Here is a 26145-nt window from a genome sequence, read left to right as displayed (position 1 = left end):
AGTAGCCTCTGTCCTGGGCTATACCCAGGACAGTTGACCTTTGAACAACTTGGGGGCTAGGGATACTCACCCCTGGGCAGTCAAAAATTCTTGTAACTTTTGACTCCCCCAAAACTACTTTATAGCCCACTGTTGACCAGAAGCCTTACTGGTAGCATAAACAGCCAATAAACACATATTTTGTATGTTATATATATTATATACTGTATTCTTACAGCAAATTAGACTGGAGAAAAGAAAATAGTATTACGAAAATCATAAGGAAGAGAAAAATATATTTACTATTCATTAAGTGGAACATCATAAAGATCTTCATCTCATCATTCTCACATTGAGTAGGCTAAACAGAATGAGGAAGAAGAAAGGTTAGTCTTGCTGTCCAGGAATGGCAGAGGTGGGGGAGTTACAAGGCAGAGAAGCAGGCACACTTGGTGTGACTTATTTTGAAAAAAACCCATGTGTCAGTGGACTCTTGCAGATCAAAGCTCTATTGTTCAAGCGTCCACTGTATTCTTATTCTTGACATTCCGCGATAAAGTGAGCAAGTGAGATTGATTTTCACTCCTCCACATTATCCCTCTTTAGAGAAAATAGTTTCATTCATTAATATTTATGCTATGTGGAACAGTAAGACACGTGTAAACGAATATGTCTTGCTGACATTTTTTTTTTCTTCTCACCCAAGGAACAGATACAGCTTTCTGTAGGCTGAATATAGTAAAGGGTACCTTGATTGATCCTAGGATGCCCTGCGTCTTGTTCTGCCTCTTGCCTCATCCCATGCATTTGTAGTTCGGCATCAGACCCAAGTCACTTCTGTCCTCTGCCCACGTGCTCTGAGCCACCACCTGCTCTGCAGCCTCTGTGAGGCCTCCATCCTCCACCCTTCTCCCTTCTCCTCCAGACCCCTGCCTCCCTGGAACCTGCCTCTAGGTGTTTTTCCTCTACCCCACAGTCCTCTCCCAGGGAACCTTCTGAACTGCTTGCCCTGACCGTGAGGGCCCTGTCACCTCCCTGTCCCTCCTCTGACAGCCAGTAGGTCATATTTTGCTTAGTATCCATCCCCACTCCCACCCCCTATAGTACCTGGTACCCAAGTGTCCAAGAAATGTTTTCAGACACTGAATCCTACGGAGTGGCAGTGCAGTGTCTCATGAGTCATAGCAGGCAGACTCGTGGGCTATCACATTGGTGACAGCTTGCAGGACACTTGTAAACCACAAGACCTCATGCTGGCAGTCTCTGGCACAGCATGGCCTACAGGGTGTGGCTAGTGTGGTGCATGGGGCATTTTTATTTTTTAAATTTTTATATTAATTTTTAGAGATAAGGTCTTGCTGTGTCGCCCAGGACTTCTTCCTCTACAACTCCCTTTCCAACAAGTGTGCCTCCACTGGGGCTGGCCTCACTTCATGAGGGATTGCAAGGCCCTGCTGCCAGCCTTTCCAGGTTTTTACAGTAGTCAGAAACCTAGTTTAGATACTACCTCTCCAGATTCCTCTTCTTTTTTTTTGTCACCCAGGCTGGAATGCAGTGGCATGATCACAGCTCACTGCAACCTCAAACTCCTGGGTACAGGTGATCCTTCTGCCTCAGCCTCCTGAGTACTTGGGACTACGGGCATACACGATCATGCCTAGCTAATTTTTTGAGTTTTCTTTTATTTTTATTTTTTGTAGTGATGAGGTCTTGTGATATTTCCAAGTTTGATCTCAACCTCTTGGGCTCAAGTGATCCTCCTGCCTCAGCCTCCCAAAGTGCTGGAATTTCAGGCATGAGCCACCATGCCCAACCTATCCCCAGGTTCTTGTAACTTGACTTCTGTAGGCTATAACTTTAAACTTGAAAATTACTGTAAATGTTACAGCAATTTTTTTATTTGGCTGTTACAAAGATATAGTATTTTAGCTATATTGTAAGTTTTATAGCCAACGTAGGAAGCTAGCCACAAATTATAACATTCTTCTTTGTAACAATATATCATGTATCCCTAACAGTAGTTCCAGAATAAGCTTTTGGAATACAGCCTGTTCACATCTGGTCTTGCTGCCTTAGTTCTCTATGTTCTCCTGGGCGAGTTCTTTCAGGCCTGTGACTTCAGTTACTACCCATCATTCCCACAGCTGGATTCCCAGCTCAGAACTTTCTTTTGATGTGCAGTCTTATAATTACATCTGCCCACCGAACACGCCCCTGGCGGCTTGGGTGGAATCTGCACCTTCCTGGGTTTCCCTGGCAGAGAATGTTCAGTGCTATGATCCGCCAGGTCCCTGCACGTCTCTTCTTTCTCCTGCATCTGACTGGCCCCACCTCAGTCTTTCCAGACCACCTCCCACCCAGTCCAACCATGGTTGGGCGCTGACTCTCATATCACGCTTTGTGGTTCTGGTTGTTCCGTGTCTTGTTATCTGTCTTTTTCCCACCTGGATTTCTGAGCCAGACACTGTCCTAAGGACAGAGACCATGTCTTGAACATGTTTCCCCACATTTACCATGGTAGCTGGCCCGGAAAAGTCAGGATTTGCTGCTTGAATGACTGGGTGAACCATATAAGAACTCACAGCCTCTATTTGATAACTCTACCGGATAAAACACTCTGCTGTCTGATGATACTGAGCTGCCTCTAGTTACTCAGCTCTGAGGCCAAAAATGACATATAACCTTACTTTCGATGTTTGTATTTCTAATGAGAATATTAAAGCAGAATATTCTCAGTACTTGGAGTTAGACTTCTTTTACCCGTGTGGATTCTGCTTAATTTATTGACATAGGATACGATGTTTTTACAGATGCCTGCTCTGTGCCTGTATCTGAGATCATCACTGTTGAAGAAACAGATGTTCATGGCAAACACTACACCAGTGGAAAATGGCAGAAAATGGAAAAGCCTTACGCATTTACAGGTGATGGAGCCTAAATGTCCTCTCCCACAATTCTTAATTTATTCCATGAAACTTCCATGATGAGAGGGAACTTTTTGTCATTTGTTTAACAAGCTCGATGGATTGTTTTACCTTTGGAATCTTCCTAATATTTTCCAAGATCTACTTTTAGTGAATATTTTGGTTGATGATAATCTTTTTCCTTGTTTTCTTTATTTTTTTTACTATGACCTAAATGGTCTGGGAAATAGGATTTTTTTTCCTAACATATCTTGAAAGTTACAAGTTAGAAGAGAAGAGAACCCCTGGGAAATGTTTAGTTACAAGCCTATCATTGCTTGGCATACGTGCTCGGAGCCTATTCTGTTGAGGTTTTGTCAACTGGGCTGTGAGCCTTGCACTAATGAGCCTGTTTGTTTCCGTGCAGTTCACTGTGTGAAGAGAGCGCGACGTCACCGCTGGAAGTGGGCACAGGTGACTTTCTGGTGCCTGGAGGAGCAGCTATGTCATTTGTGGCTGCAGACCCTCCGGGAGATGCTCGAGAAGCTAAGTACGTGTATGTTGACACTTAAAGACAGAAGGAGAGCCGTGGTGGCTCGTGCATGAGTGATTTGACTTTCCTGACGTCTCTCCTCTCTTCATACAGTTCATCATACCCAAAGTAGACAAGATGAATCAGGCTGACTTGTTTAAAAATTTGCTAATTAGAGGGTCAGTGGAGCGGAGTGCAAATGGGCTCCACAGCCCTGACCCTGGCAGGGCATCTCAGCCCCCCACTTACTAGCTGGATGACCAGAGGCAGGATGCCTCTGAGCCTCGGTTTCAGTTTCTAGAAGAGGGAATGGTAATAATGACTATGTTCAAGGTGAATGTGAGGATTAAACTGGGTTCATGGAGGAATGCACCTCTTATCTGTGGGATATGCCTACATCTAAAATGTAGTAGGAGCCTACTGGGTTAGTTCTTGCATGCTAAGTAATAGGAGTTTGTCACTCTTAAAAAGTGTTAGGGGCTTATTCATTTTGTGATTGTAACACTACTTTATATTGTTTGGTGATTGTCTTAATACACAGTCTTGACAACTCAGTGTAGGCTTCAACTGTACAATAGAAACAACATGAGTTTAGGTTGGTTTTTACATGTTTTTTAGTTAATTTGGCAACTGCATCAAAAAAGTTAATTTTTAAAAAAATTTTTTGAGTTGGAGTCTCACTCCGTTGACCAGGCAGGAGTGTACAGCCACCACAGCCTCAACCTGCTGGGCTCAGGCAATATTTCTGCCTCGGCCTTCTAAGTCCCTGGAACCACAGGCACATGCCTCCATGGCTGACTAATTTTTTGATTTATTATAGAGATGAGTGCCAAGTTCCCCAGGCTGGTCTCAAACCCCCAGGCTCAGGCAATCCTTTCACCTCAGCCTCCCAAATTGCTGGGTTTGCAGGTGTGAGCCACTGCACCGGCTTAAAAAAGTGAATTTTAATTTATTTAAAGAAGGTATATCTCATGTATCTGAGAAGCATTCTTGCTTGAAAAGCACATCTTTTGATTATTACTGGGGTGGAAAGACGTGCATTTCTACATTTCTCTGATTTATCCTGTGGAACCTGGCCTTCACTACCTGCTGCCATGACAAGTTCATCCTGGCATTCCTCACATCTCAAACCTCTGCAGACTGTACTCCTGAATGTGTCTTTCTGCACTTGTCTGTTCAGAAAATCACCTCAGTTTCTCCAGCCTTCTCTCCCCCATATGTTTCTAGACTCTCCCTCCTTGTCCCTGTCCTTTTTTTGGTGAGACTTGAGTTATTTGATTTCAGGTTTGATTCTGTAGGTATAGACTCCAAGAGGAAATCCTCTGAACTCTGCCTCCCACTGATAATGTAGGTTTATGTTTTCTATATAATTCACAGAAGACCTTATCTAGTTGGACATTTGATATAGTCTACTTGTATCTAAAAATAGTACATGATTCTACATTTGATGTAGTCTATTTGTACCTAAAAATAGTATATGATTCTATTTTAACTTCTGATTCTGTCATCTATTTTAATATTTTATCGAGTATAACACAGACACGGGGCAGTGCTCATATTCTGAGTGTGTAGCTTGGTGAATCTTCACACTGAACACACTTGTGTAACCAGCACCCAGGTCAAGAAACAGGATTATTGTCTGCTGCCAGGGACTCCCCTATGCCCCAATGGTCATTACTCCCCAAAGGGTAACTACTACCCTAACTTCTCAACAACTAGGTCCACTTTTGTACTTCATATAAGTCAAATTACACAATGTATACCCTTGTGTGTCTGGCTTCTTGACTCAACATGATGCTTGTAAAGGTTTTCCATGCTGTTGCGTGTGATTGTGATTTGTTCATTCTCTAGGTTATGTGGTATTCCATGGTGTGAGTGTATGACCATTTATTCATCATTTTACTATTGATGGCCATTTAGATAGTTTCTTGATGTGGGCTATTATGAATAAGACTGTTGTAAACATTCTAGAGCATGTCTTTTGAATGTTTGCATTTCTCTTGGGTGCATACCTAGGAATGGAATTCCATCCCATAACAGCAAATGGAATTACTGGGTTGTAGAGTATGCCTGTGTCCACTTTAGAAGATGCTGCCAGACAGCTTTCCAAAGTGGTAGGACCAGTCAGCACTCCCATTGTCAGAGTGTCGGAGTTCTGGTTCCACATCTTTACCACACCTTTAAATTTTAGCTGTGGTGGCGTTAGTAGTCTTGCATTATGGTTTTAATTTTTATATCCCTGCTTGCTAATGAAGTTGAGAAATACATTCATATGTTTATGGGCCGTTCTGATATCCTCTTTTGTGAGATGTCTATTCAAGTCTTTTGTCTATTTAGCTGTTTGGTTGTCTTTTTCTTAATGATATGTATACATTTTTACATATTGTGGATCTGAATCTTAAATTGAATTTATGAATTACAGGTATTTTCTCCCATTCTGTATCTTGCCTTTTCACTCTCTTATTGGTGTCTTTTGGTGAGCAGACATTCTTAATTTTAATATAGTTGTATTTATCCTTTTTGTTGTTATTTTTCTGATTTTTACATAAAAAATTTTACATGAAGTTTTGTGTCCCATTTAAGGCATCTTTGTCTATTCTGAAGTCATGTTTTCTTCTCAGAATTTTATTGTTTTTCAGTTTTTTTTTTAGTTTTTAGTTTTTTTCCTAGAAACAGGGTCTCACTCTGTTGTCCAGGCTGTAGTACAGTGGTGTGATCATAGCTCACTGTAACCTCAAACTCCTGGCCTTAAGCAGTTCTCTCCCTCAGCCTCCTGAGTAACTAGGACTAAAGGTGTGCATCACCACACTTGGCTAATTTTTTTATTTTTATTTTTTGTATAGACAGAGACTCACTATGTTGCCCAGGTTGGTCTTGAACTCCTGGCATCAAGCGATTCCCCCCACCTTGGCCTCACAAAGTGGCAGGATTATAGGCATGAACTACTGCACTCAATCACCATTTACATTTAGATCTACGATCCGTTTGTAATTAATCTTTGTATATGGTGTGAGGTAAGCAGTCAAGGTTTATTTTCTTTAAATATAAATATCCATTTGATCGTGTGCCATTTATGGGAAAGACTCCTTTTCCCTACTGCACTGCAGTGCTATTGTCTTGGTTTTTTATTGCTTGTATATGGAAATTTAATAGAGTTGTGTATTTCACTTAGTATCCAATGACCTTGCAAAATTTACTTATTAACACTAACAGTTTGATGATTCTTTTGGATTTTCATCAAACATAATCATGTCAACTCTGCATAATGACAGTTCTGTTTCTTTCATTTTGATTCTTCTTGCTTTCATTTCTTTTTCTTACCCTGTTTTAGACCACCAGCACGTGGTGACAGCAGCATCCTTATCTTAGTCTGGATCTCAGGACATTGTTAATGTTTCATTAACAATGATGCCTGGGGCAACATAGCAAGACCTCACCTCTATAAAAAAATAAGAAAAAAATTGGCTGGGTGTGGTGGTGTACACCTGTAGTCCCAGCTACTCAGAAGGCTGAGGTGGGAGTGTTGCTTAAGCCCAGAAATTTGAGACTGTGGTGAGCCATGTTCATGCCAGCCTGGGTGACAGAGTGAGACCCTGACTCAAAAAAAAAAAAAAAGTTTCTTATATTTTTAATACAGTAAGAAAATCAGATTAATCTAGTCTAATTCTAATTTTCTGAGTTTTTTAAATCATGAATGAGTATTGAATTTGATAAATGCTTTTTGTGTGTCTATTGAAGTGATTGTATGATTTTCTTCTTTTTTGAGTTAATGTGTTGAATTACATGAATTTCTCATTGTTAAAACCCTTTGCATTTCTAGAGTAAATAAAATTCTGTTGGTTGTGAGGTAGTACTCTTTTCATATATCACTAGATTTGACTTACTGGGTTTTTATTTGGGATTTTTTGAACATAGGGTCAGGGAAGGATTAAGTCTGAGTCCTTTCTGAGAACATCCTGTCTGGTTTTGCTCCCAAGATCACAGTGGCCATATACAAAGAGTTCAGACATGTTTCTTCTTTTTCCATTCTCTGGAAGAGTTCATATAATCTTGACGCTATTTTTTCCTTAAATATTTGGAAGAATTCAATTATGAAATTTTCTGGACCTGGGGTTTTCTTTGTGAAAAGTTTTTAATTAATAACCTCAGTTTCTTTGTTTCAGACTATACAGATTTTCTTTTCTGACATTTTTGGTAAATTTTATTTTTTGAGAAATTTAGCTATTTCACCCACATTTACAAATTTACTAGCATAAATTTATTAATAAATTATTTCATTTTCTTTCTACTATTTGCAGGTTCTGGAGTGATGTCCTCTTTCTCATTCCTGATATGGGAGATTCACGTTTTCTCCCTTTTTCTTTATCAGTGTTTTTAGGGATTTATCAATTTTATGATTTTTTTTAAAAAGTGACTTTGGCTTTGTTGATTTTTCTCTACTGTATTATTTCCCCCAATACTTTGTTAGAAACATTTCTTAACACACAGAAAAATGGAAAGAATTTTACAGTAAACATTCATATACTCACCACCTAGATTACACAATTGTTGACATTTTGCTGTGTTTGCTTTGTCAGTGTCTATCCATTAGTCAATCCTGTTTTTTGCTGCATATCAAAGTAAGTAATAGACATCAGCACACTTTACCCTGAAACACTTTGGCTTGCAAATCATCAACTAGAGAGCAATATTTGTTTACATTTCATAGACAAAATTTGTTTTACCTCAGAAAATGGTAAAATTCCATGAAATGGACAAACCTTAAGTTTCATCAGTGAGTTTTGAAACATACACACCAGTGTGGTTCGTGTATCCCAAACCCATCAAGACTTACATCCTCCCCGGAAGTTTTCCTGTGATCTTTCTTGGAGACAACCATCAGGCTGGTTTTGTCTTGTTGTTTTGCCTGCTCCAGGACTTCACATAAATGGAATGGTGTGATATGAGCTCTTTTGTGAAGGCTTCAGTCCTTCACATGTTGTTTTTGAGATTTATTTATATTGGTGATGTATCGGTAGTTTGTCTCTTTTCATGACTGAAGAATGTTCTGTTGTATGAATAGACCACATCATGTTTATCCATTCATCAGTCGATGGCCATTTGGGTTGTGTTCACTTTTTTACTGTGTAATGCTGTGATGAACGTTTGTGTCTAGATTTTCGTGTGTGTGGGCTTATGCATTCAATTTTCTTGGGCATCCTTTTTGTTACTTTTATTGATTTATTAGTTAAATTTCTTTTAAGTAGTAGAGTCTATATGAACCAGAAATATGAACGTTGTTATAAGAAAATAAGGGCTGGGCGCAGTGGCTCCTGTAATCCTATCATTTTGGGAGGCAAGGCAGGAGAATCACTTGAGTCCAGGAGTTCGAGACCAGCCCAGGCAACAAAGTGAGACTTTGTCTCTACAAAAACTCCAAAAATTAGCCAGGTGTGGTGGTGCATACCTGTAGTCTCAGCTCCTGGGGTGGCTGAGGCAGAAGGATCACGTGAGCCCAGGAGGTCGAGGCTGTGGTGAGCTGTGATTGTACCACTGCACTCCAGCCTGGGCAACCAAATGAGACACCAACTCAAAAAAGAAAGAAAGAAAGAAAAGAAAATAGGGGAAACCCAAATGTAGAAGTTTGGCTGCATCTCTGCAATAATGAGAAGCAGGGCAGGCAAGCCATTTGTGTCTCTCCATCTTTCCGTCTCTTCATCTCTCTGTACATATCCATGTCAAGCTTCCTCTTTCTGTGCATGTCTGTCTGTCCTAATGCTCCTTTCTTACATCTGTTTCATTCTTCTTGAAGCAGAAGAATGAGGCTGCCTTCCAGAATTTGCTTCTTTTCACTCTCTGCAGAGGAAAGTCTGTCCTTCTCAGTCCGAATTCTGAGTTCTCAGAATTCATGACATCTAGCAGATGTACAAAGTACCTGCCCATTTTGATAGCCCGTCACTTTTTTCTTTTCATAGATGGCGAAACTCTTTTTCATTGTTCTTTAAGAATTAAAGCTACTTTAGATTAGGTAATATTAAGTAGAATTCTAAAACCATTGTGGTTTGATTTTGTCTAGTAACACAGTTCTTAATTTTGATTTTGTTATTTCTGTTGTTATTTACGTGTTGTTGTTGTCTTGCAGCATCTAGACCAAAGCATTTACTGGTATTTATCAATCCATTTGGAGGAAAAGGACAAGGCAAGCGGATATATGAAAGAAAAGTGGCCCCACTATTCACATTAGCCTCCATCACCACCGAAATTATTGGTAAGATACAAATTCTATGTTAAGTATGTAGAAGTAATTTGAGAATGATTCCAACATAAGGCCAGGCACAGTGGTTCATGCCTATAATTCCAGCACTTTAGGAGACCAAAGTGGGAGGATCACCTGAGGCTAGGAGTTAGAGACCAGCCTGGGCAACATAGTGAGACCTCATGTCCACAAAAAAATTTTAAAAATTAGTTGGGTGTGGTAGTGTATGCCTGTAGTCCCAACTTGGGAGGCTGAGCCCAGGAGATTGAGTCTGTGGTGAGCTGTGATTATACCACTGCACTCTAGCTTGGGTGACAGAGTAAGACTCCAACTCAAAAAAAAAGTCACAAGAGAAGATTTTTATCCTATAAGATTATTTTGAACAAAATAAAATTTTTTGACATATCAGAATAGGAAGAATACAAAATTAAAAATATAGTATTTTCCAGTCATATCTTAGCATTGAAAGACTCAAGAAAAACACTAGCAAGATAAAAGGACAAAGATCATGGACAGAAAATTCTTGAAAGAAGAGGTACAAGAGATTAATAAGTCTTAGAAATAATCTTACCAATAAATGACATTTAAAGTAACACAATACAATACCACAGTGCAGGTACCGAAATGCAAGGAGATAGGGAGAAATGGTGTTTTCTTCGTCCTTCAGGGTTTGAGGGTATGGAGAAACCATATTAAAAATAATCTTATAGGATAAAAATCTTCTCTTGTGACTTGTCAGTGCAGGTCAAAAGCCTGAAAAATGAGGGATTTTTTTGCACCCAATATTCTATGTTTTCTTTTCTTTTCTTTTTTTTTTAATTTTTGAGTTGGAGTCTCACTCTACTGCTCAGGCTGGAGTGCAGTGGCACACTCACAGCCACCCCAGCGTTGACCAGCTAGGCTCCAGTGATCCTTCTGCCTCAGCCCTCCAAGTAGCCGGAACCACAGGCATGCACTCCCACACTTGGCTAATTTTTTTTTCGTTTATTGTAGAGATGTTGCCCAGGCTGGTCTCGAACCCATGGGCTCAGGCAATCCTCTCACCTCGGCCTCCCAAAGTGCTGGGATTACAGGCTTGAGCCACCGCGCCCGGCCATATTCCATGCTTTCTGAACCTTTCCTAGAAACAGGTGTGCTCAGAAACTGATATACACAAATGTCCATTGCCACTCGTTTTGTAATAGCAAAGCATTGGAAACAATGTAAACGTACCCAAATAGGAAATATAAACATACAATTGTGGTGAATGTGAAGGAATATCATGTAGCACTTGAAAATGGTCTTTACAAATAATTTTTAATGATAAAAGAGTAATTGTGATATAATGGGGAAACAAGAATACAAAATGATGTATACAGTAGAATCTTAATAGAAGTTTACATTGGGTATGTTCACGACTAACATTATTTCCTTTCTGGTATAGTCTACAATTTTGAAAGTAACCTGTATAATAAGGAAAAATTATAAAATAGAATATGTCATCACTTTCAACGAAATTATTATTTGTTGGCAATTACATGCCAACAATGGGCTGGATGCAGTGGCTCACGCTTGCAATCCTAGCACTTTGGGAGTCCGAGGTGGCAGGATTGCCTGAGTCCGGGAATTGGAGACCAGCCTAGGCAACATAGTCAGACCCTCGCCTCTAGCAAAAAAAAAAAAAAAAATTAGCTGGGCATGGTAGTGTGAACCTATAGTCCCAGCCACTCGGGAGGCTGAAATAGAAGGATCACCTGAGCCTAGAAGGTTGAGGCTGCAGTGAGCTGTGGTCATGGCACTGCCCTCGGGCCTGGGTTACAGAATGAGACTCCCAACTCATTCTCATCCCAAGAATGTCACATATCACCCAATAGATCATATTCCAAGAGACGGCCACGCTCCATCTAGGTCAACCCGAACCCTTCCGATAAGGGCGATGTAGGTAAGGTCTACTTACTGGTATTTGTCAATTCATTTGGAGGAAAAGGACAAGGCAAGCGCGGTTATGTGAAAGAAAAGTGGCCCCGTTATTCACATTAGCCTCTATCACCACTGAAATCATTGGTAATATAAAAATTCTATGTTAAATATGCAGAAGTAAATTTGAGAATGATTCTAACATAAGGCCAGGCATGGTGGAAATCCCCTGGAAGGTTTTATAGGACCTCATTTTAAAAGAATGGTTTATTTGCCTTTTATTATAAATAAGGATTCACAGAAAGAAGTGAGTATAAACTGTATGATGTAATTTTTTCACAGTTACTGAACGTGCTAATCAAGCCAAGGAGGCTTTATATGAGATGAATATAGATAAATATGATGGGTGAGTAAGCTCGCTTTCATCTTGATAAATACATAGTAAATTCCGAGTGATTCTTGAATGTTTACTGAGTGCCCATCTCAGTGTGGCTTGCGTTACATTGCACATCCAAAGATGCCTGAGCCATAGCCCCTGTCCTTAAAGCCACAGCCCAGCTGGAGAAGGCAGCCCCAGCACAGTGTGCAGGTTATGGAAGACAGTGATCAAGAAGACTTCACAGGAACCCATGAGGCGGCTGTGGGCAGAGCTCCCTCCCATCTCTGGAGGCTGTCCTGCTCCTGCACAGCTGGGCCCACTGAATAACAGCCAAGCACGCTGTCTGCACTCAGATTTAAAGTCCTCCCATGCTACACCCCTAGTCAACTACCCCCCTCCCCATGGATGGCTCTTCCACATGTGATCCTCTCTTCCTGCCCCAGCCCTTCCCACCCTCCCTCAGCTAGGCTGAGCATCCTGCTTCCTTGGTGATGGAAGTTCTCAAGTTGCCATGGGTTCCCAGCATGTCCAGTGAATTTGAGACCTGTCCTCTGCCTTCCCTCTGTGATGCAGTGACACATCTGTCTCCCCATGTGCACACGCCTCTCGTTCTCCACCTTGGCATTGACTCCCTGGGGGTCTACCCCAGTGCTGTCTCTCTCCAGTTCCAGCTCCCTTCTTCACTTCTTTGCCTTACATCTTCTCATGAGCCCATTTTGTGCAGTATGTATTTGGCCCCCTCCGCTCCTGTTTTCTGGGTCCTCAAACCCACCCACACAGTTGGTGATTGCTACATGAGCTTGTAGTTATACCTTTGGTTAACATGCATTACCGTGACACAACAAGGCTGCCCAGCCAGATCAGTAAAGGAGAAAGATGCTCACGTGTAGACTTCCTGTACCCTTTCCCTCTTTATGGAGTCCCTCACAACACACCCTCTCTCCAGCAGCAAACACAGCCGCATAGGTCTGCTGTTTCCACCCTGCAAACTTGAGTCTCAGGACCCAGAGTTCAGGGTTTTTTATGGGGAATGGTCATGTAGATGTCCTCTGCCTAGTAGTTGCCCACATTCCAGACTTCCAGAAGGAAAGCCAGTGTTTGCCATAAACCACATTGTTTGTACAAGCTATTAACACAGAGGTACGACCTTATCACTCAGGGAGTATTTCAGAAGCTGAATTCCCAGACACCTGCCAAGGGCCAGGTGTGCAGGCTGCCCCTCCCGCAGCTAGAAGCCTCAGGCCTTCTGTGTTCAGAGGACTGCACCTGAAGGGTCCCTAACGAGCCTGTGTTTCTCCGTGCAGCATTGTGTGTGTTGGCGGAGACGGCATGTTCAGTGAGGTGCTGCATGGTCTGATTGGGAGGACGCAGAGGAGCGCTGGTGTTGACCAGAACCACCCCCGGGCCACTCTGGTCCCCTGCACCCTCAGGATTGGCATCATCCCTGCAGGTACAGGAGTTGGTGGTGGCTTTGTCTTTGCTCCTGTCCTTAGGAATAGTTCTGCATAAGTAGCCACTATGGGTATTTAATAATCTGACTATACTTGGTTTCGTTAGTGCAGGTTTCCTATCATTAGGGCTACCTTTGTGGGGAACTATCATTCTTGGCTTTTCTTTCAGGTTCATTTCTTTATTTAAATTGTGATTTTATCACCACACGACTACTGCATACTTTTTGAAACGTAGTTTTTGACCCATGAAATGGACACTTGAAAGGAAACTTGTCCTATTTTCTTGCAGGCTGCTTTACACAGGATATTAAGAACCCAGAAGCTGGGGACATGCAGTTTGGTGGTGGATGGACTTTGAAACTATAGTCCTGGAGTAAGGAAGCCCTCAGTGTCTGGGAGCTGGTGGGTGGGTAGGGATGTCAGGACAGTTGTCTGGAAGAAGTGTCTTCTGGCTGACCTGAAGGAACTGGAAGTTAGGTGGTAGGTAGGACAGAAAGAACACATGCAGGAGTCAGGAAGTGGGTGATGAGAGGAAACCGAGAGGGAAAGGTGGGGTGAGAACCCAGGGCAGAACCCAGGGCAGAGGGAAAGGTGGGGTCAGAAAGGTGGGGTGCTGACCCTGTGGAGCTGGGCTTTGTCCTGAAGATGCTGGCTTGGGTCAGTGTGTTTAGCGTCCTCCTAGAAAGCACCTAGCTCTTTGAACAATTGCAGTGTTAAATTCAGTCAAGGTGAGGACCTGTGTGTGGTGCATTCAAGACTTTGCAAACAATTTGACAGGGAAGTAGGTGCCTCTGTCCTCTCCCGCCTGTGCCTGGCTGGGTAGTGACCAGAGTGGCTGACTGTGTCCCAGCTCTGGGCAGATGCTCCACCCTGTGCCTCACAGATTCTCATTCTCATGGCAGCTCTGGGAAGTAAGTGCCGTGATTGTCCCATTTTGTGGATGAGGACAGGAGGCACTGGGGACAGGTTCACAAGGTCACCAGGTGGGAACGGGAGGTAGGAGCTCAGAGCCCACTCTGCCTCCAATTGAGGGAAAATTCAGCCCTTCTGAAGGACAAAGGCCCCAGCCACCTTCTGGACTGTTCTTTTTAACTGTAGTCTGTCTCTGACAGGTGACATTACTTAAAAAGTCACCCTTGAAACCTAACCCATGACACCTCAGTTAGTGACAGAGCTTGGAAATAATGGTGCAAGGTTAAGTTGCCCCATTGCATGGTGGCATTACGGGTGTTTTCAGTAGAAAGACTTACTTTAGGGGGATTTGTGTTAGCATAATAACTTGTGAATAACTAATCATTGTTAGCAAAAAGTTGAACAAGGTCATGGTTTTAACTACATATTAAAGGATGTTAATCTTTAGGACCTCTTTCCTTTAGCTTTCAGGGAAAGTGTTGAGGAAGCAGTTATTTATAGAGAAGGACTTAATCTCCCTTTGGGTTTTAAAGAACACTGCTGGTTTAATTAGCACACACACTTGAAAGGAGACCTATCTGAGGTTAGCCCGGCTGGAAGACACCAAAGGAAGAAATGATTCTTTTGCTGAGTCAGTAGCGAAAAAGCACTCAACACCCCTCATAATAACAAATCTCTTACAATTAAAGCAAAGGATTATAAGATGTTCTGTCATATCTTGGCAGAGCCTCCGACTGGATTTTCTCTCTTTCCTCTCAGTTCATGCCAGGGGGTTAGGAGTAAGAAATAGCAGAAGAGCAGTTCAGAGAAGGGAGGTCGGTCTGGGCCCTGGCTGATGTCTGTCTGCCCCACTGCCAGGGGACTCTGCTCTCACTAGCTTGTCCCTGGGGCATGCCCAACCCTGGCACCCTGCTTTTTAATGCTCACGTGTGGCTTCTTGCTCACTTGTGAACCTCAGAGGCTCCAAGCAATGATTTCCTTGTGGACATTCCTTGATGTGGGGTCTCTGGGCCCACTTAATTGTCCCATGAAGGCCACATTGATCTAGACCACCCACGGGGCTAAGGAGCGACCATTTTCTCATGCTCCACGCAGCCTGGAGGTTTGTCTGTGGTTTGACCTTTATCTAATCTGATAGGCAAAGTATGCTATCTTATTTACTATCTTTATTTGTATTTCTTTCATTATTCGGAGACCGAGATGCTTTTTATAGATCATTTTGTACTTTTGTAAACTTCCTTTCATGGGTTGTCCATTTTTTCTATGGGGGATAGGAGGGCATTGTCTCTTTCTAATTGAGTGTGGTGTTGTTTTTATCTTATTTACCCTTGTTTAGCTATAGGTTTTACAACTCTTTTTTCCAAGTTAGCGTTTTGTCTTATAACTTTGTATGTACTGTGTTCTGGGCTACGTGAATTTAACTGTTCTCTATTTTTACTCTATGGTTCTTACTTTTACAAGAAATCTGCCCTTTATCACCATATGCCAATGACAGCGCTAGTACCTAAAATCCTAAGCTATTGAAATCTGAAAAGAGTGCCTGAGCCCACGGGTTCAAGACCCACCTGGGCAACTTGGTGACACCTCATCTCTACAATAAATCAAAAAATTAGCCGGGCGTGGTAGCGTGCGCCTGTAGTTCCAGTTACTCAGAAGGCTGAGGCAGAGGGATCACCGGAGCCCAGCAGGTCGAGGCTGCGGTGGCCGGGAGCGGCCACTGCACTCCAGTCTGGGCGACAGAGTGAGACTCCAACTCAAAAAAAAAAAAAAAAATCTGAAAAGAGGCTAAGAGCTCAGGCAGGCCTATACCTCAGGAGTGCTCATGGAGACACAGGCCATGCTTGACCACACTCCCAGGGGGGGGGGGGGGGGGGGGAGGAAGCATAGCTGTGTGCCAGTACACCTTCTTGACTGTGGGTGTAGCCTCTGCTCCAGGGGAAGACAGCAGACATCTCACCAAATGCGAGCATAAAGACATCTCCCAGAGTTTGTGCACAGTGCAGAAAGTGCCCCTGGAAGGAAGGTTGAGGAGAGTGACTCCATGAGGCCTCTTTTCCTTGGGGCCCAGGAGGTCTTTCTGAGAGATGGCAGGTGAGAGGTTCCTGCCAGGGGAGCAGCTCTTACAGAGGGTGGCAGGTGAGAAGAGTTGTGAGTACATTGGATGAGGGAGCCAGTATGGCTGGGGATGGAGTTAGAGGGGACGGAGAAGGGCCCATGTGAAATGTCGAGTTCCAGTTGGCCTTGCAACATGGAGGTCTTAGAGGCATTTCAGCAGGGGTGACATCTGACTCTGCTTTAGGACCCCTCTTTGCATGTGGTCTTGAGAGCATGTGGGTCCCCAAGAGAATGCTGGTGGCTTGGACAGTGGGTGGGCTGCATGGAGTTTGAGTCTCGGGCTGTAGTGGACAGGGCTCTGATTGGGGTCTCTGAGATGCAGCACAGATTTGGAGGGAAGAGTAGGGGTGAGGGAGATACCCATGGTGACCCTGTAATGGTAGCCCTGGCAAGCTGGGGGACAGGACCAGGAGGACAAGAGGTGTAGTTGAGACTCTCGAGGTGCTAACCTCATGGGAGGCCCTGGATACGTGCATCCAGTGGTGGCAGTAGGTAGCTAGAGCCCAGGAAGGGTGGGGAATTTGAGTCCTAGGATCTAGAGAGTGTTGAACAGGCTCTGGTGGATGGTCTGCCTCCTGGACAGACGCAACCAGAGCTTCTGAAGGGCACTACTCCAACTGCTTTGAGACCTGATCTAACATTTTATAAACTCCAAGTGTTTTCCAATTACATGTTAATTTAGATGTATTAGCAAATCTATAGGAAAAATTTGTCATTCACACGGTCCTTTATCAAGTGTTATCCTTTCATTGCATCTACTGCTCTTAACATCAGCTAGCGTTTCATGCTATAAACTGAGGAACAGAGAGGCTAAGCCTGTGCTTAGAGAGACCTCTTGGGCTGGTCCTTCCTACGCAGGTAGGGGCATGTGATTGTTACTTGGCTGGCTGGACTTGCTGACTAGGCGGGTGCAGAATTCCCATAGTCAGTTGTGTGAGGAATGTTGAGGGCCAGTGTAGTTACTCCCACGCATATGGGTGGTTATTGTGAATACAAATCATGCTTTTGAGCGTGGTCCTCAAGCAAAGGCTGTGTAAGATTTGGCCTGGGGCGGCTATGGCTTGCCTTTCATCTGAGCCAGTGAAGTAGTGAGCCGAGAGAAGAGAGTCACAGCAGCGTCTCTTCACAGGCGAATGTCAGGCCCAAACAGGGATGTGAGCTGCCTGGCCTCATATTAAAATTGGAACTGATGGCTTTGTGTGACCTATGCTGCATCCAGCTGGTTCAAAAGTCTGAAAATTTCTGGGTTTTAAATAATGTTTCCTTTCTTTATGGTACAAAATTTGTTTCTCTGACAAAATTTGTTTCTCTGACATAGGTCCATAGTGATGGATGCTTTCACGTGTGCCTTTTGCCTGCTGTGTCGTGGTCTGTAGTGACTAAGCTTCCATGCTGGGTGGCATCCCAGACTGAGGGAGTCCATGTTTGGGTGCTGCTGAGAGGGAGAGAGAAAGACACATGTTCAGCCAAGTCAGCAGAGGGAGTGCAGTAGTGAGATGCTGCATGGGGACTCTGAGGACACCAGAGGACCATGTCACTTGGCCAGGGGTGTCATGTGGGCATCGGAAGGAGTTGATGCTCGACCCTGGTTCACAGATGCCCAGGAAAGGAGGTTAGGCAGGAGAGGGGAGGACAGTACCAGTTCCAGCATCTGGAAGGTTTGATGCCACGTGGTTACATGGTTCCCTTTAGCAGAAAGGAACATGGGCTCATGCTCGGGTGGCCATGAAGGTTCATGTGCAGAGGTAAGGAGTTCGAGCTGTCCCTCTAAGCTCTGGGGATGCACCAAGCCAGGAAAGTGATATGGCCAACTCTGTGTTTCTAAACCAGAAGTGTGGGAGGGTCACAGATGCCTTCCAAAGGCCAGTAGAATTGGATCCGAGACAGATGGAGAGAATAGATTGGAACTGAGGAGGGCTTCTCAAAGGAGACAGCTACAGATTGGGCCCTGGGACAGGAGTAGGGGGTGGTGGGTGGCCCCAGGCTTCTGGAAGTTGGGGACTTGGATGTGGTGCTTTTACTCAGGGTCCAAGGGAGCCTTGGACAGGTAAAATGCCCACTCTGTTCCTCAATTTTATCATCCACAAAAACCTGATGTTTCAGCAAAATAATCCCTGAAACCTATTAGAAAAATTCAGTTCACCTACCGTCTTCATTGCCCAGAAGGACCTAGATGACATGGTGTGAAGCTATGGCTGGTTCTAGGGCAGGCCCCCTTAGGTCCTCTGTTTTCTCTTTCAAGTTCATGCACCTTTATGTTCTGTGCCATCTTACCCTGATTTGTTCAATGGAAGGTGTTTGCTGTTGCTTTCTAGAATGTAAACTTGAACTCTCTAGACGCCTGGGTCACATTCATCCCCAGCCACCAGAACTGGCCCTCTCTACCTGCACTGTGGTCTTGGCCTGCACATCTGACCTTCCTCTGAGCAGCCACACTCCTCGTGAGCTGCCTCTCGAGCCGCACAGGTCGCAGGACACGATTGTCGAGACAGGTCATCAGTAGGAGCCAGTGTTTGGTGTGGCTGTAAAAAGATGTTGGGGCCGGGAGTTGCTTTCTCCCCCAAAGCAAAGCTATACATGAAGTTCCTTTATCAGATTTTCAGTTTCTCCACAGTATTTGTGTAATATAGAGTAGTTAGGTCCAAATGGCCCCAGAAATACTGAGTGGACTCTAGAGGTCTTGGGTTTACAGGACTTGGTACAAAATAAAAACCAAATACTCATTTTCCATTCCTGTTTACCGAATTTTTACCGAATTTCTACTGACTAAAAGATTATTGAATGCACAAGTAACAGCTGATTAAATGTAGGGAGGCTAGATGTTTGGTTTTGTTCTGAAGGATGATTTGTGAAGAGAACAAACAATGTGCCAGGTGGTGGAATGGCAGTCTCTGTGGACATTGTGGAAAGTTCTAGGGATGCAGAGGACTTGGGGCACAGATCTAGTTAATTAAATAGTTCTGAGTGTTTTCCCACAGAAGTATTGAGAGTGTGGGAGATAGTTTGAAACCACATAGTTTTTCTTAGATACATTTTAAGAATTAGTCATTCTGGTAATCTTAAATGTTCACTTAAAAAAAATTTTTTTTTTGGCTCATTTTTAAAATGAGACATCACTTAAGTCTTTTTTTCTCTCTCTCTCTCTTTTGAACCAAGGTCTCACTCTGTTGCCTAGACTGGAGTGCAGTAGCGCTCATGGCTCACCATAGCCTCAACCACCTGGGTTCAGGAAATCCTTCCACCTCAGCCTCCCAAGTAGCTGGGACTTTAGGTGCACACCACCACACTTGACTAATTTTCTTTTTTATTTTGTGAAGACAAGGTCTCACTATGTTGCCTAAGCTGGTCTCGAACTCCTGGGCTCAAGAGCTCTCCTGCCTCAGCCTCCCCAAGTGCTGAGATTACAGGCATGAGCCACCATACCCAGCCAAGTCTTTGAGCTAAGAGTGACAAAAAAGAAAAATACACATATTAAAAGTATGTGTATGCATTTGTATGTTACCAGCCCTCAGAAGCCATATGTCAGCTCAGAGTAACTAAGCACCGCCTACTGTGAATTCTGGTACTCTGAGAGATCACAAAGAGGGCTTGCAACCTAGCATGTGTGTTTAGAGCCGTGAACTTTCAGGCATTCCCAGAGGTCACTTATGATGATACACCTGCAGACTGTTTGGGGCCCAAGGGCAGAGCACCTGGGACCTGCCTGGGATTGGTAGCACTTGCAGCCATTCCCTAATGAATGGTTTTATGGATAGGTGGTATGCTGGATGCTGTCACATGGTTTATTCTAGGCTAGGGTGCTTTACCTTTTCAATATATCTGCTAAATAGTTAGATTGCGCAGCCCCATACCAGACCTACTAAGTCGGAATCTCGGCGTGTGGGGGATCTCAGGAATCACTGTTATACATAAACCCTTTTGGGGTTATTTGGGAGCATCTCTGCCTACTCAGGATTGAGAACAGCAACCTCAAAATGACCTGATTAAAACAAGACAGACCCAGGGGGGACCAGCAGCCTCACTGCTGTGCTGTGGTGACCCCCACACTGGTACAGCAGTTACTCCTCCCCTGGAACTTGTGATTACCCCATGTACAGATGAGGAAGCTGGGTCCAACCCTGGTCAGGTGTGTGCTCTCCATCATCAGTGGGCTTAGAGTAGGAGCAGCCAGATTCCCCCATGTGCTTTTGTTGGTGGCTGCCATACTCTGTGAATGAGGGGGTCAGCCTGCATGTCCTTGTTGAAAATCTGTTGTTGAAAATTGTGTCTTGGTGTGAAAGCTCCTTCAGCAGTGTCCTTTCTGCCACCTTCATAGTTGACCTTGCCTTGCATGCACCTCCCTGCCGATGGTGCTCTGTGCAGACTCCTTTTGCTCTTGTGGTCTGGGCCATGAGATGCTACTGTCCATCCTCGAAGGTGGGAAGCCACTGCCGCCTCAGCAGACATTTCTCAGGGGGCTCCTCTCCAGGACAGCCTTCAGGGGTGGCCTCTGATGCTAGCGGGGAGTGTCACAAGCCACTCTGTACATTGCTACTTGATATTTTTGCAAGATCAATCTTGATATTTTTGATGACTCAATATTTTCAGTATTCATTATGTAGGTAAATTCTATGTATTCCTTCTTGTTTACTCTAGAGCCATGAAAGAACAGGAATAGGAAGCCTTTTACAACTCTAAATTATTATGGTAGTCAAGACCTTCTTCTTCCCCTTTATAGGGTCTACAGACTGTGTGTGTTATTCAACAGTGGGTGCCAACGATGCAGAAACATCGGCTTTACACATCGTCGTTGGTGAGTCCCTTCCTCAGCACAGGGATAGCAACTGGACCTCTGTGCTGTCCCGTTGACACATGGCAGCCCCTGCTTCCTCGGCCCTTGACCTCACTGTCAGTGGGATGCCCAAGTTGACTACTTCTTCCTATCTCCATGGCAGCTCCGTCACCCACTTCCCATTTAGTCCTATCTTCCCATGCCAGTCAGAGGGGCCTTTTAAAAACATAAATTATCTGGGTACAATGGCTAACACTTGCAATCCCAGGACTTTGGAAGCCAAGGCAAGAGGATCCCTTGAGTCCAAGAGTTCATGACCAGTCTGAGCAACATAGCAAGGCCCCATCTCTACAAAAAACATGAAAAAAAAAATTAGCTGGGCATGGTGGTACATGCCTGTAGACCCAGCCCCTCAGGACACTGAGACAGAAGGATTACTTGAACCCAGGAATTTGAAACTGGAGTGAGCTATAATCACATCACTGCATTCCAGCCTAGGAGACAGAGGGAGACCCTGTCTCTACAAAAACAAAACAAAACATAAATCCATTACACCACACTCCTGCACAGAACCATAGGGTTGGTGCAGGTACCTTGTGACCAGCCAGGCCTCTTGTGCTCCAGGCTGTTCCTGCTCTGGTCTCCATCCCACAGGAAGTGCCATGCTCTGCCCAGAGCTCTGCAGGCTACTCTCTGATCTCACTCAGAACTCAGCTCTAAGGCCACCTTGTTGAGAAAGGCCGTCTCAGGCCCCGGTCCCCGTGGTCCGTGGTCCTGAGTTATTTTCTATCATTGCAATACTCTTATGTATTTCACGTTCACTCTCTCTTGATCCTTTGGATGTTCATTGTCCCTGAGAGCAGGACACTGCCTGTGTCCCTTGCCATGGCACCTGTGATGTAGGTGGCTTGCCTGGCTTAACTCCAGTTGACTTGCATCTCTTTGTAAACTACTTGCGAGGCTTCCGTGGACAGACACAAGTGCCTGCTCCAGGCCCTGAGTTGAGCTCATCAAGTCATCACCAGCATGACAGATACTTAGCGCCTTTTCCCTTCTTTGTTCCAGGTGACAGGATTACTGTGTCTTACCTAGTCACAGAAATGGTGTGTTTCACAATAGCCATGTATGGTTTTGTATTGTAAAATGCCATGTACCTTTTCTTCTTCCTCAAATCCACCTTCTTTTCAGTTAATGACCCTTCACAGCCTCATGGATGCATGCATTCTTCTTCTATGCCCACAGAACAGCTTCCCAAACCTGTTTTGGAAATTTGAGTCAACTTTTGTCCTTTGAATTAAAAATCTAAAGAGGAAGGATCATTACACTGAAAGCATTCTGTTGATTTTACTTTTTATCTATTTATTTTTTGTTTTTTGAATCAGAGTCTCACTCTGTTGCCCAGGCTGGAATGCAGTGGCATGCTCACGGCCACCGCAGTCTCAACCTACTGGGTTCAGGTGGTCCTTCTACCTCAACCTTCCAAGTAACTGGAACTACAGACTCATACCACCATACCCAGCTGATTTTTTTGATTTATTATAGAGACAAGGTCTCGCCATGTTGTCCAGGCTGGTCTTGAACCCCTGGGCTCGGGCAATAATCCTCTTGTCTCGGCCTCCCCAAGTGCTGGGATAACAGGCTTGAGCCACCACGCCCAACCTGATTTTGCATTTAATGGAGTAACTTCTTTGCTTGCAGAGAGCTGTGGAAGGGGACAGAGTAGTCGGGTTCAGGGTCAGAGGGAGAACGGCTTCCCTCATGGAGGCTTCTCTCCTGCAGGAGACTCGCTGTCCATGGATGTCTCCTCAGTCCACCACAACAGCACACTGCTCCGCTACTCGGTGTCTTTGCTGGGCTATGGCTTCTATGGAGACATCATCAAGGACAGTGAAAAGAAACGGTGGATGGGTCTTGTCAGATACGACTTTTCAGGTAACTTCAAATAACACGCAGTGAGAGGTGTATTACGGGGCCCACTGCTGATGGGGCCTCAGGGTGGGCTGCAGTGCCCTTTTTACCTGACCACAGAGCTAGAATGAACCAGAAATGGAAAAAGATTCCAGATGGTACAAAGATGATACCTGCACATTTCGGGGGTGGGGGGTTGGGGTGTAATATCATCCTGTTAGCATTTACATACAGAAAAAAACGAACTTTGAAAAGATGTTGAATTTAAGGTTTGGCATTTCTTGCCCAGTGGAATATTTTTGCTCTATTTAATGAATTTCATTTATCTGGCCCCTGCCCTTTACAGTTTGCTTTTAAGTAAATCTGTATTAAATTAAATGAATAATTCCAAATGCAAAAATCTTACCCTGTTCTTTTGAGAGAAAGAAATAGTCACTTGGTAAACTTTGCACAGTTTAATAAAGATCTCATTAAATTAAAAACTACAGTGTGGCCTGAAAATTAACATCTAAGAAATGCCAAAGTTCGATATTTATTAAAATCTTAAGAAAAGGAATATTGAGAAAATTAGAAAAGCCATGAGAATTCCATTAAGCAATCTCTGCCCCTTTCCTTCTTGCCCTTTGTTGAGCCAGATGTGGCTCCCCCAGCAAGCCCCTCTGGGAAGACCCCTCGACCCACCTGCCCACTGAGCATGGGATGGGGCAGCCCTCTGCACAGCACACCCCTTCCTCAGCCCCTTAGTAAGTCACCTTTAGTTAACAGCTGCCGCTCTGTCCCTTCCACCAGGACATGTGCCCTGAGCCAGGTATCTTCCTGGTCTTTCTATCTCTATGCTGGCCACAGTGCCTGAGATGCTCTCAGGAAGGAGATCTGGTGTAGCTGCTGTGAGGTGGATGGTGTCCAGTTGTTCTGGGCCAGAGCAGAGGGCTATGAAGGAGAATGAGGGTACAGAAGTGATACACTCTGTTTAAACACGTGGAGTTTTAGGTGCCAGCAGAACATTCAGAGGGGCCTTTCTCACAGCAGGCAGAAACAGGTACAGTGGAGGTTTTTGAGGACCACCTGGAGGTTGTATCTGGACAATGAGGCAGCTGCTCCTTCCAGCACCCTGTAGGAGTCTGACTGCTCACCCTGCACTTGAGCGAGGGTCTGGCTGGAAGACTGCCCACCAGCGCTGGGCCACACCACATGTGTAGTCATGCAGGACAAAGTAGTTGTGCAGGCAGTGCTAGCTGTGCCATCAGACATGGACGAGTGGTATCACCCTTAGACTCACAGCACACAGCCCGTTCCCTAGTGTGGCCTAGGGTGCCCCTCTCGTGCCTGCTGCCTACTTCCTGCTGTCCTGTTCAGCAACTTTCCCAAGACAGTTGGTCAGAGTCATACCAGGCAAACTCAGGGATGCTTTACCTCTGTCCTGGCCTTCAGGGCATGTGGGCAGCACCATGGACAGAACACCTGTTTGCCTGAAGGGCCAGCTACCTTCTCTGGGTGGCGGTGCTGCCCTGACTTTTGTCCTGAGCTCTACAGGATGCCGCAGTAGTAGGTGACCCTGCTGGGGACCAAGCTTTAGGGAGAGTGGGGACATCACCAACCATCTTGAAGGGGTGGAGGTGGTGAACTTGAGCCATTGGTGCTCACAGGCTACATCACTGAGGTCACGAGGGATCACACACTTTGTTGTGTTGAAGGTGGCCAGTCCCCCAGTGCAGCCAGATCCTGGGCTGCTCCTCTTAAGTCTGTTACTTGGATTTGGCCACTGCACCCATCACCACTGGGTGTTAGAAGGTATTGACACTGTGACCTGATATGCCATTGTCCAGTGGGAAGGGCAGATACTCTGTCACTGCTCTCTAGTGGTAGTAGTGACATCACCTGAGGTAGGTTTCATGCCTTCCCCTCCCACAGATGGGTTAGTCAGATGCACTGTCATGGTGTTTCTGAAGCAGATAATCACAGCCTCGTAACCAAAGCAATGACCCTTGTGGATGTTTTTTTGTTTTTTTCACCACACTCTGTTCCCAGGTTTAAAGACCTTTCTCTCCCACCACTACTATGAAGGAACAGTGTCTTTTCTCCCTGCACAACACACAGTGGGATCTCCAAGGGATGGGAAACCCTGCCGGGCAGGGTAAGTGTATTTCTGTGTGTGTTTCTATTGCAAATGATGTGAAATAAAACAGGATGGTTTGAGGCTTTGTTCCTAAAATGAGGGTGAATGCAGAAGTATTTTCCAAATGTAAAGGGAAGATGCTGGATTTAGTGAGTTCAGCAAGATGATATCAGAGTTTTATGTAGAGAGGAGAGCTGTCACACCATCTCTATCCCTGTGTTTTGCACAGGCAGCCATGTCCCTGGGCCCCAGACCTGAGGGGAGGGTCCCACATCAGCCTCTGTAGTGAGGGCTTACCTCCACATTGTCTGCTCCGGTGGGGGTTCCCTGCTCCCTTCGGGATCTGACAGATGTGAAATACAAGAAAGGATGCAAGAAAGGATGGCAAACACTTTGTCAATACTGCACGAGTGCTGGATGGAACATGTACTCTCAGGAGGAGTTGGAAGTGGAGCCTTCTGTCCCCACCCTGGCTGAGACCCTTGCCCATTTTAGCCCCAACTCCAAGATGAGAGTCACCCTGCAACTAGGACAGCCCAAGTCAAGCACTCCCTGAAGCCCACAGAAAGGCAGAGGCCATCAGCGAAAGGGCACTGGCTGGTCTCAAGTGCTGGGCCAGAGGGGGCACAGCTGAAAAAGCTGTGATCTTCCTCTTAAGTCTGTTACTTGGATTTGGCCACTGCCCTCTGCAATGAGATATACATACACACACGTATGAATCCACAAGCAGTCACTCCTTTTCATCCAGCGTATTCCCCACTCCCATTCTCACTCACAATGTATTTAGTAATATCTGACTAATTTAAAATAGAGCCTTAAATAAATCCTAAAATTAAGCTGGGCTTGGTGGCTCAGCCTGTAATCCCGCGCTTTGGGAGGCTGAGGTGAGTGGATTGCCTGAGCCCGCGGGTTCTAGACCCACCTGGGCAACTTGGCGAGACGTCATCT

General features: G+C 44.7%; 1 protein-coding gene across 2 annotated transcripts in view; it reads left to right on the top strand.

Annotated features, from left to right (window-relative positions):
* CERK (ceramide kinase) overlaps positions 1–26145 on the top strand; it is a 51374-nt gene that overhangs the window by 15222 nt on the left and 10007 nt on the right. The window contains exons 1-8 of one of the 2 annotated variants that reach the window (XM_021710954.1): positions 2793–2903; positions 3310–3432; positions 9536–9661; positions 11888–11951; positions 13229–13374; positions 21120–21194; positions 22953–23105; positions 25110–25215. In XM_021710954.1, the coding sequence (XP_021566629.1) occupies positions 2879–2903; positions 3310–3432; positions 9536–9661; positions 11888–11951; positions 13229–13374; positions 21120–21194; positions 22953–23105; positions 25110–25215 (818 nt within the window). In that variant the 5' untranslated portion in view covers positions 2793–2878. Of the gene's footprint in view, positions 1–2792; positions 2904–3309; positions 3433–9535; positions 9662–11887; positions 11952–13228; positions 13375–21119; positions 21195–22952; positions 23106–25109; positions 25216–26145 lie in introns of those variants that run through there. The other variant, XM_008055160.2, reaches the window with a different exon arrangement.

Source organism: Carlito syrichta, unplaced genomic scaffold (genome assembly GCF_000164805.1).
Source record: "Carlito syrichta isolate Samal-C Ts95f unplaced genomic scaffold, Tarsius_syrichta-2.0.1 Scaffold301756, whole genome shotgun sequence".
In the NCBI taxonomy this organism is placed as follows: Eukaryota; Metazoa; Chordata; class Mammalia; order Primates; family Tarsiidae; genus Carlito; species Carlito syrichta.
The sequence above is the reverse complement of the archived record's forward strand: the minus strand, read 5'-3'. Positions and strand labels throughout refer to the sequence as shown.